We start from the raw sequence: 10,576 nt of genomic DNA, 5'->3' as shown, positions 1-10,576 counted from the left end.
AATTTTCTCTTTATCCTTGTATTTTGCCAGTTTCACTATGATATGTCATGCAGAAGATCGATTCAAGTTACATCTGAAAGGGGCTCTCTGTGCCTCTTGGATTTCAATGTCTTTTTCCTTCCCCAGTTCAGGGAAGTTCTCAGCTATTATTTCTTCAAGTACACCTTCAGCACCTTTCCCTCTCTCTTCCTCCTCTGGAATACCAATTATGCATATATTATTTCTTTTTAGTGCACCACTTAACTCTCTAATTTTCCCCTCATACTCCTGGATTTTTTCTATCTCTCTTTTTGTCAGCTTCCTCGTTTTCCATATTTTTATCTTCTAGTTCACCTATTCTCTCCTCCGCCTCTTCAATCCGAGCCGTGGTCATTTCCATTTTATTTTGCATCTCGTTTATAGCGTTTTTCAGCTCCTCCTGACTATTCCTTAGTCCCTTGATCTCTGTAGCAATAGATTCTCTGCTGTCCTCTATACTGTTTTCAAGCCCAGTGATTAATTTTATGACTATTATTCTAAATTCACTTTCTGTTATGTTATTTAAATCCTTTTTGATCAGTTCATTAGCTGTTTTTGTTTCCTGGCGATTCTTCTGAGGGGAATTCTTCCGTTTGGTCATTTTGGATAGTCCCTGGAGTGGTGAGGACCTGCAGGGCACTTCCCCTGTGCTGTGTTATATAACTCGAGTTGGTGGGCAGGGCCTCAGTCAGACCTGATATCTGCCACCTGCCCACCGCTGGGGCCACAGTCAGACTGGTGTGTGCCTTCTCTTCCCCTCACCTAGGGGTGGGATTCACTGTGGGGTGGTTTGGCCCGTCTGGGGTCCTTGCACACTGCCAGGCTTGTGGTGCTGGGGATCTGGCGTATTAGCTGGGGTGGATCGGCAAGGTGCACAGGGGCAGGAGGGGCAGGCTCATCTCGCTTCTCCTTTGGTGATCCACTTCAGGAAGGGCCCTGTGGCAGCGGGAGGGAGTCAGACCCACCGCCGGAGGGGTGGCTCCGCAGAAGCACAGTGTCGGGTGTTTGCGCAGTGCAAGCAAGTTTCCTGGCAGGAAGTGGTTCCCTTTGGGACTTTGGTTGGGGGATGGGCAAGGGAGATGGCGCTCACGAGAGCCTTTGTTCCCCGCCAGGCTGAGCTCTGTCATCCAGAGCTCAACAACTCTCCCTCCCGTTGTCCTCCAGCCCTCCCGTTCTCCTAGCAGAGCTGTTAGCTTATAACCTTCCATATGTCAAGTCCCACTTGCTGTCAGAATACACTCCGTCTGGCCCCTCCACTTTTGCAAGCCAGACTCGGGGGCTCTGCTTGGCTGGCGGGCCGCCCCTACGCCCTGGCTCCCTCCTACCAGTCATGGAGCGCGTACGGCCTCTCCGCCCTTCCTACCTTCTTCTGTGGGCCTCTTGTCTGTGCTTCGCTCTGGAGACTCCGTTCTGCCAGTCTTCTGGCAGTGTTCTGGGTTATTTAGGCAGGTGTAGGTGGAATCTAAGTGATCAGCAGGACGCGGTCAGCCCAGCGTCCTCCTATGCCGCCATCTTTCCAAGACTTCCCTCATATGTGAAATTTAAATAACAAAACAAATGAGTGAAAAAAAAGAGAGAAATCAAGAAAAAAAGCTCTTAACTATTGAGAACAAACTGATGGTTACCAAAAGGGAGTTCGGTGGGGGCATGAAGGAAATAAGGGAAGAAGATTAAAGAATACACTTATCATGGTGAGAAAAATGGTAAAAATTGTTTCCTTGACATTTTCTAGGAGTTTTATGGTTTCAGGTCTTAAAACCTTTAATCCATTTTGAGTTAATTTTTGTGAGTGGTGTAAGATGGGGCCAATTTCATTCTTTTGCATGTGAATATCCAGTTTTCCCAGCACCATTTATTGGAAAGATTACCCTTTCTCCAGGAGTACTATGGGCCTCCTTGTCAAATATGTTGATTGTTTATGCATGGGTTTGTTTGTGGTTTCCCAACTTTGCTCTGTTGATCTCTGTAACTATTTTTATGTTGGTACTATACAGTTTTGATTACTGTTGCTTTATAATATAATTGTAATTCAGGAAGTGTGATGCCTCCAGCTTTGTGCTTTGACTATTTGAGGTCTTTTCTGGTTCCATACAAATTTTAACTTTGGTTTTGTTTTTCTTTCTGTGAAAACTTCCATTGGGATTTAGATATGGATTGCGTTGAATGTATAGATGGTGTTGAATAGTACAGACATTGTAACAATATTAATTTTGTTCTATGAACACAGATTATTTTTCTATTTCTTTGCGTCTTCAATTTCTTCTATCAATATGATAAAGGTTTCATTGCACAGATCATTCACTGCCTTGGATAAATTTACTCCTAAACATTTTACTGTTTTTGATGCTATTCTGAATGGGATTTTTTTTCCTTATTCATTTTCCAGATAGTATGCTTTTAGCATATAAAATAATGCTTGCTTTTTTAATGTTAATTTTGTGTCTTACAACTTTACCAAATTCAGTTATTAGTTTTAACAGATTTTTTGACTTATTTATGATATTCAATTAAGTATACACACAAACACACTATATGCAAGCAAAAAAATTTACTTCCTTCAATGTGATTAGGATTCCTTTTAAAAATTTTTTATTTGGTTTGGGGAGAGGCCAAGATGGCAGAGGAACATGGAATATTTTTTTGCCTCTCTCATCCCTGAAAGACAGGTAGATCAACACCAAACCATCTTGCACACCTAGAAAACACAACAATCTGTACAGCTTGAACCACAGAACTCAGCAGGTATACCACACAGAGAGGTGAACTGGGGGAGAGAGAAGCCATGGAGAGTAGGGAGCTGTTTTTGCTTGTGGAGAAAGGATGAAGACAGTGGGGACAGTACAGGAAAAACACTCCCCCTGAAAGCAGCTGGAGAGAAAGATAAAGAGTGGACTGGGCAAAAAAGGGAGAAAAGGGAAAGGGACTGCAAGGGACTGAACACAAAAAGGGAGAAAGGAGAAAGGAGAAAAGAGAAAGGAGAGGGTTTAAATTCCATTAAGATGCTATGAACAGGGGAGTGTAGAGTCTGAAACTCTGCAGCTCTTTACCTGGCAGAGCTCTGGTGGGAAGGTTAAATCCCCGGGAACAGTGAGGTCCGAGGTGTCATCAGGCCACCAAAAGAGGCAGTTTCCCTGCTGGGAGGACATTTGGTAGAGGCTGTGTGGCCTCCCCACAGACAAAGGTCCCAGTGGACCCCAAAGAACAGTCACATTTGCTGATGTTGGAACAAGGAGCCTGGTATCCAATGGATATTGTGATTTACCATAATCCCTGAAACGCTGCTGCTACATGTTCGCTTGAACTTTTTCTGGGGTGGGCTGGCACGCAGCTGCAGACTCTGAGATCTGCAGCAGCACGGTGGTGCGAATGTACCAAGGGGCAGGCAGGCACCTGGACATTGCTCGGCAAGACGCTCCCCGAGAGGGTTTGAGTCAAAGCTGCAAGGCCTTCAGAAGTGAGGGGATTGGAAACACAGTCCCATGTGAGATAAAACTTGGAAGGGAGATTCTGCCTAGCAGGCTCATGGCTTTGTCACCAACAGTGTAGAAGCAGGGAGTGGATCGAAGCTGGAGAAAAAAGGAGAGGTGCTTGATTACTGGTCTGCAAAGAGTTCTCATACTAGAGAATGGGTAACTGGTGACGATATTTTCACCCCTCCCACACATGCACAAAGATATCTATGTGTGCCACAACTACCCACCACAGTAAATTAAGCAGTGCCATCCAGTGGAGAATGGAGCTACTACACCAAGCCCACCCAACAGGTCCAATTACACTCCAGAGGAACACCACAAGTCCCTAGGCCTGCTTAGTTTACTAACTATAAAGTGCTTCACAGTTTGACTTCAAAGGGAAACTGGATGTCACCTCAATCATATTTCATTCTGGTCACTGGGCCATCTGTTCAAATTTTTTCTTTTTCTTTTCTTATTCTTCAATACAGAAAGGTGAACAGAGAAAGACAGGTACCATATGGTTTCACTCTTATGTGGATCCTGAGAAACGTAACAGAAACCCATGGGGGAGGGGAAGGAAAAAAAAAAAAGAGGTTAGAGTGGGAGAGAGCCAAAGCATAAGAGACTGTTAAAAACTGAGAACAAACTGAGGGTTGATGGGGGGTTGGAGGGAGGGCAGGGTGGGTGATGGGTATTGAGGAGGGCACCTTTTGGGATGAGCACTGGGTGTTGTATGGAAACCAATTTGACAGTAAATTTCATATATTAAAAAAAAAACACAGAAAGGTGAACATTTATTATTTTCTGTTTTTACAAAAAAGATTTTTCTTTATTTTTTCTACAATATTTTTTATTTTTTATAAATTTTAATTCTATTTTACTTTCATAATTTCATTTTATGCTATGTTATTGTATTCATTTTTTAAATTTTCAAACGTTTTCCTTTTCTTTTCTTTCTGTTTTTTTTCTCTATTCTATCAACCTTCTGTCAACAACCAGACCAAAACAAATCTAGGAGCTAACATCCTTTATTTGACTTTTTGGTGTTGTTTTTAATTTTTTAATTTTAATTTTTTAATTTTCTATTTTATTAATTCTTTTTATTCCTTCAAAATGATGAAACTAAGGAATTCACCGCATAAGAAAGAACCGAAAAAAATGACAGCCAGGGACTTAATCAACACAGGAACAAGCAAGATGTCTGAACCAGAATTTAGAATCACGATAATAAGAATACTAGCTGGGGTTGGAAAAAAGTATAGAATCCCTCTCTGCAGAGATATAAGAAGTCTAGTCAGTACGAAATTTATATGCTGTAACTGAGACGCATTCTCGAATGTGTGCCACGCAGCAAGGATGGATGAAACAGAGCAGCGAATCAGTGATATGGAGGACAAACTTCTGGAGAATAATGAAGCAGAAAAAAAGAGGGAAACAAGGCAAAAGAGCACGATACAAGAATTAGAGAACTCAGTGACTCATTAAAAAGAAATAACATCCTAATCGTAGGGGTCCCCGAAAATGAAAAGAAAAAGGGGTATAAGGTTTATGTGAGGAAATCACCATGGGAAATTTTCCTAACCTGGAGAAAGACACAGACATCAAAATCCATGAAGCACAGAGAACTCCCGTTAGATTGAACAAAAACCGACCATCAACAATGCATATGATAGTCAAATTCACAAAATACTCAGTCAAGGAAAGAATCATGAAAGCAGCAAAGGAAAAAAAGTCCTTAAAACACAACAGAAGACAGATCAGGTTCACAGCAGACCTAGTCACAGAAACATGGCAGGCCAAAAAGGAGTGGCAGGATGCATTCAATGTGCTGAATTGGAAAAATATGCAGCCAAGAATTCTTTATCCAGCAAGGCTGTCATTCAAAACAGAAGAAGAGATAAACAGTTTCTCAGAAAAACAAAAACTAAAGTATTTCGTGACCACTTCACCAGCACTGCAAGAAATTTTATGGGGAACTCACTGAGGGGAGAAAAGATGAAACAAACAAACAAACAAAAGACCAAAAGCAACAAAGACTAGAAAGGACCAGAAAGTACCACCAGAAACTGCAACTCTACAGGGAACATAATGGCAATAAATTCATATTTTCAGTACTCACTCTGAACATCTATGGACTAAACGCTCTAGTCAAAAGACATAGGGTAACAGCATGGATAAGAAAATAAGATCCATCTATATGCTTTTACTAGCGACCCACTTTAGACCTAAAGACACCTACCTTCAGATTGAAAGTAAGGGGATGGAGAACTATTTATCATGCTAATAGTCACTAAAAGAAGCTGGAGTAGCCATACTTATATCAGACAATCTAGACTTTAAAATAAAGACTGTAGCAAGAGATGAAGAAGGGCATAATATAATAATTCAGGGGTCTATTCACCAAGAAGACCTAACAATTGCAAATATATATGCCCCCAACATGAGAGACCCAAATATATAAATCAATTAATCACAAACATAAATTATCTCATTGATAATACTACTGTAACAGTAGGGGACTTCAATACCCCACTTACAACAATGGACAGATCATCTAAACAGAAAATCAACAAGGGAACAATGGCTTTCTATGACACACTGGACCAGATGAACTTAACAGATATATTCAGAACATTTCATCCCAAAGAAACAGAATACACATTCTTCTCGAGTGCACATGGAACATGCTCCAGAATAGATCACATACTGGGACACAAATCAGCTCTCAACAAGTACAAAAAAATGAAGATCATACCATGCATATCTTCAGACCATGAAGCTATGAAACTTGAAATCACCCACAAGAAAACATTTGGAAAGATAACAAATAATTGGAGACTAAAGAACATCCTACAAATGAATGAATGGGCAACCAAGAAGTTAAAGAAGAAATTGAAAAGTACATGGAAGCCAATGAAAATGGTACCACCACGGCCCCAAATTTCTGAGATGCAACAAAGGTGGATATAAGAGGGAAGTATATAGCAATCCAGGCCTTCCTACCTAAAGAAGGAAGAAAGGTCTCAGGTACACAACCTAACCTTACACCTTAAAGAGCTGGAAAAAGAACAGCAAATAAAACCCCAAAACCAACAGAAGATGGGAAATAATAAAGATTAGAGCAGAAATCAATGCTATTGAAATAAAGAAAGAAAATAGTAGAACAGGTCACTGAATTCAGTAGTTGGCTCTTTGAAAGAAGTAACAAAATTGATAAACCCCTAGCCAATTTGATCAAAAAGGAAAAGGAAAGGACACAAATAAATAAAATCAAGAATGAAAGAGGAGAGATCACAACCAACACAGCAGTTATACAAATAATAAGAGAATATTATGAACAATTATACACCAATAAGATGGGCAATCTGGAATAAATGAACAAATTCCTAGAAACATATAAACTACCAAATCTGAAACAAAAAGAAATAGAAAATTTTAACAGACCCATAACCAGTAAAGAAATCAAAATAGTCATCAAAAATCTCCCCAAAAACAAGAGTCCAGTGTCAGATAGCTTTCTATGGGAATTCTATAAAACATTTAAAGATTTAACACCTATTCTTTTGAAGCTGTTTCAAAAAATAAAAATGGAAGGAAAACTTCCAAACTCATTCTATGAAGCCAGCATTACCTTGATTTCAGAACCAGACAAAGGCCCCACTAAAAAGGAGAACTACAGACCAATTTTCCTGATCAACATGGATGCAAAAATTCTCAACAAGTTACTAGCCAATCAGATCCAACAATACATTAAAAGGATTATTCACCACGATCAAGTGGGATTTACACCTGGGATGCAGGGCTGGTTCAATATCTGCAAAGCAATCAATGTGATACAGCACGTCAATAAAGGAAAGGTCAAGAACCACATGATCCTCTCAATAGATGCAGAGAATGCATTTGACAAAATTCAGCATCCTTTCCTGATAAAAACCTTCAAGAATGTAGGGATAGAAGGATCGTACTTCTAGATCATAAAAGCCATATATGAAAGACCCCAGGCTAATACGATACTCAGTTGAGAAAAACTTACAACTTTCCCCTAAGGTCAGGAACATGACAGGGATATCCACTCTCACCACTGTTATTCAATATAGTATTGGAAGTCGTAACCTCAGCAGTCAGACAACACAAAGGAATAAAAGTCACCCAAATCAGTAGGAAGGAAGATTCCACCAAAACCTGCTAGAACTGATCCATGAACTCAGTAAAGTCTCAGGATGTAAGATCAATGCACAGAAATCCATTGCATTCGTATACACCAGCAATGAAGCAACAGAAAAAGAAACCGTGGAATTGATCCCATTCACAATTTCACCAAAACCCATAAAATACCTAGGTATAAACCTAACCAAAGAGGTGAAAACTGTACACACTGAAAACTATAGAAAGCTTATGAAAGCAATTGAAGAAGACACACACACACAAAGGAAAAATAGTCCATGCTCACGGATTAGAAGAACAAATATTGTTAAAATGTCAATACTACCTAAAGCAATTTACATATCCCATGCAATCCCTATCAAAATAACACCAGCAATCTTCACAGAACTAGAACAGACAATCCTAAAATTTGTATGGAACCAGAAAAGACCCTGAATAGCCAAAGAAATCCTGAAAAAGAAAACCAAAGCTGGAGGCATCACAATCTTGGGCTTCAAGATGTATTACAAAGCTGTAATCATCAAGACAGTATGGTATTGACACAAAAACAGACACTCAGATCAATGGAAAAGAATAGAGAGCCCAGAAATGGACCCACCAATGTATGGACAACTAATCTTTGACAAAGCAGGAAAGAATATCCAATGGAATAAAGACACTCGCTTCAGCAAATGGTGTTGGGCAAACTGGACAGTGACATGCAGAATAATGAACCTGGACCACTTTCTTACACCATACACAAAAGCAAACTCAAAATGGATAAAATAAATCCTAGAGGAGAAAGCAGGCAAAAACCTCTCTCACCTCAGCTGCAGCAACTTCTTACTCAACACGCTTGCAGAGGCAAGGGAAGCAAAAGCAAAAATGAACTATTGGGACCTCATCAAGATAAAAAGTTTCTGCACAGCGAAGGAAACAATCAGCAAAACTAAAATACAACTGATGGAATGGGAGAAGATATTTGCAAATGACATATAAGATAAAGGGTTAGTATCCAAAATCTATAAAGAACTTATCAAACTCAACACCCAAAAAACAAATAATCCAGTGAAGAAATGGGCAAAAGACATGAATAGACACTTCTCCAGAGAAGACATCCAGATGGCCAACCGACACTTGAAAAAATGCTGAACATCATTCATCATCAGGGAAATACAAATCAAAACCACAATGAGATGCCACATCACACCAGTCAGAATGGCTAACATTAACAACTCAGGCAACAACAGATGTTGGTGAGGATGCGGAGAAAGAGGATCTCTTTTGCACTGAGGGTGGGAGTGCAAACTGGTGCAGCCCCTCTGGAAAACAGTATGGAGGTTCCTCAAAAAATTAAAACTAGAACTACCCTACGACCCAGCAATTGAACCACTAGGTATTTATCCAAGGGATACAGGTATGCTGTTTCGAAGGGACACATGCACCCCCATGTTTATAGCAGTGCTATCAACAATAGCCAAAGTATGGAAAGAGCCCAAATGTCCCTCGATGGATGAATGGATAAAGAAGATGTGGTATATATATACAATGGAGTACTACTCGGCAATCAAAAAGAATGAAATCTTGCCATTTGCAACTACGTAGATGGAACTAGAGGGTATTATGCTAAGTGAAATGGTCAAGTCAGAGAAAGACAAATATCATATGGCTTAACTCATGTAAGGAATTTAAGATACAAAAGAGATGATCATGAGAGAAGGGAAATAAAAATAATATAAAAACAAGGAGGGGGACAAAACATAAGAGACTCTTAAATACAGAGCATAAACTGAGGGTTGCTGGAGGGGTTGTGATTGGGGGAATGGGTTAAATAGGCAAGGGTCATTAGGGAGGACACTTGTTGGGATGAGCACTGGGTGCTATACATAGGGGATAAATCACTGGAATCTCCTCCTGAAATTATCATAGCACTATATGCTAAGTAACTTGGATGTAAATTAAAAAATAAAAGTAGCAAAAAATAAAAAGTAAAAAATAAATTGAAAATAAATTAATAAATTTAAAACAATTTTTAAAATCTCATTTGTCTGATATAAGTATGGCTACCCTGGCTTTCTTGTGATGTCCATTAGCATGATATATGGTTCTACATCCCCTCACTTTCAATCTGCAGGTGTCTTTAGGTCTAAAATGAGTCTGTTATAGACAGCATATCTGCCTTTATCCATTATGATACCCTGTATCTTTCTGTTGGAGCATTTAGTCCATTTACATTCAGAGTGAATTTAGTTCCATTTTTTTAACTGTTGAGTTGGTGTCTCTGGTGATGCTCTCTGGTCCTTTCTAGTCTTTGTTGCTTTTTTTTCTTTTTTTCCTCCACTCAAAGGGACCACCTTAAAATTTTCTGTAGGAGTGTCTTAGTGGTCACAAACTCCTTTAGTTTTTGTTTGTGAGAAACTATATCCCCCTCTATTTTGAATGACAGCCTAGCTGGATACAGTACCCTTGGCTTCATATTTTTCCTTTCAGCATGTTAAATATATCTTGCCACTCCTTTCTGGCTGGCCAAGTTTCTGTGGACAGATCTGCTGCGAACCTGATCTGTCTAACCTTGTAGGTTAAGGACTTTTTTCCCTTGCTGCTTTCATGATTCTTTCCTTGTCTGTATTTTGTGAATTTGAGTATGATATGTCTTGGTAGTGGCCAGCTTTTGTTGAATTTAATGGGATTTATCTATTCTTCTTGGATTTTGATGTCTGTGTTCTTCCCCAGATTAGGGAACTTTTCATCTATAATTTCTTCACATAAACCTTCTGCCTGTTTTTTCTCTTTCTTCATCTTCTGAAATTCCTATGATATGATATAAATGTTATTATGTTTTAATAAATCACTGAGTTCCATAAGTCTGCCTTCGTGATCCCTGACCTTTATTTCTCTCTTCCTTTCAGCTTCATTATTTTCCATAATTTTATCTTCTGTATTGCTATTCACTCCTTTGT

The 10,576-nt window shown here is 39.5% G+C and overlaps 1 protein-coding gene across 1 annotated transcript in view; it reads right to left on the bottom strand.

Moving 5' to 3' along the window:
• The window catches only part of CDX4 (caudal type homeobox 4), a 79,423-nt gene that overhangs the window by 26,936 nt on the left and 41,911 nt on the right, over window positions 1-10,576 (bottom strand). Inside the window, 1 exon segment of the mRNA XM_049643260.1 lies at window positions 3,281-3,464. Coding sequence (XP_049499217.1) covers window positions 3,281-3,464 — 184 coding nt within the window.

Source organism: Panthera uncia, chromosome X (genome assembly GCF_023721935.1).
Source record: "Panthera uncia isolate 11264 chromosome X, Puncia_PCG_1.0, whole genome shotgun sequence".
Lineage (NCBI taxonomy): Eukaryota > Metazoa > Chordata > Mammalia > Carnivora > Felidae > Panthera > Panthera uncia.
This window is presented reverse-complemented; position numbering and strand designations above follow the sequence as displayed.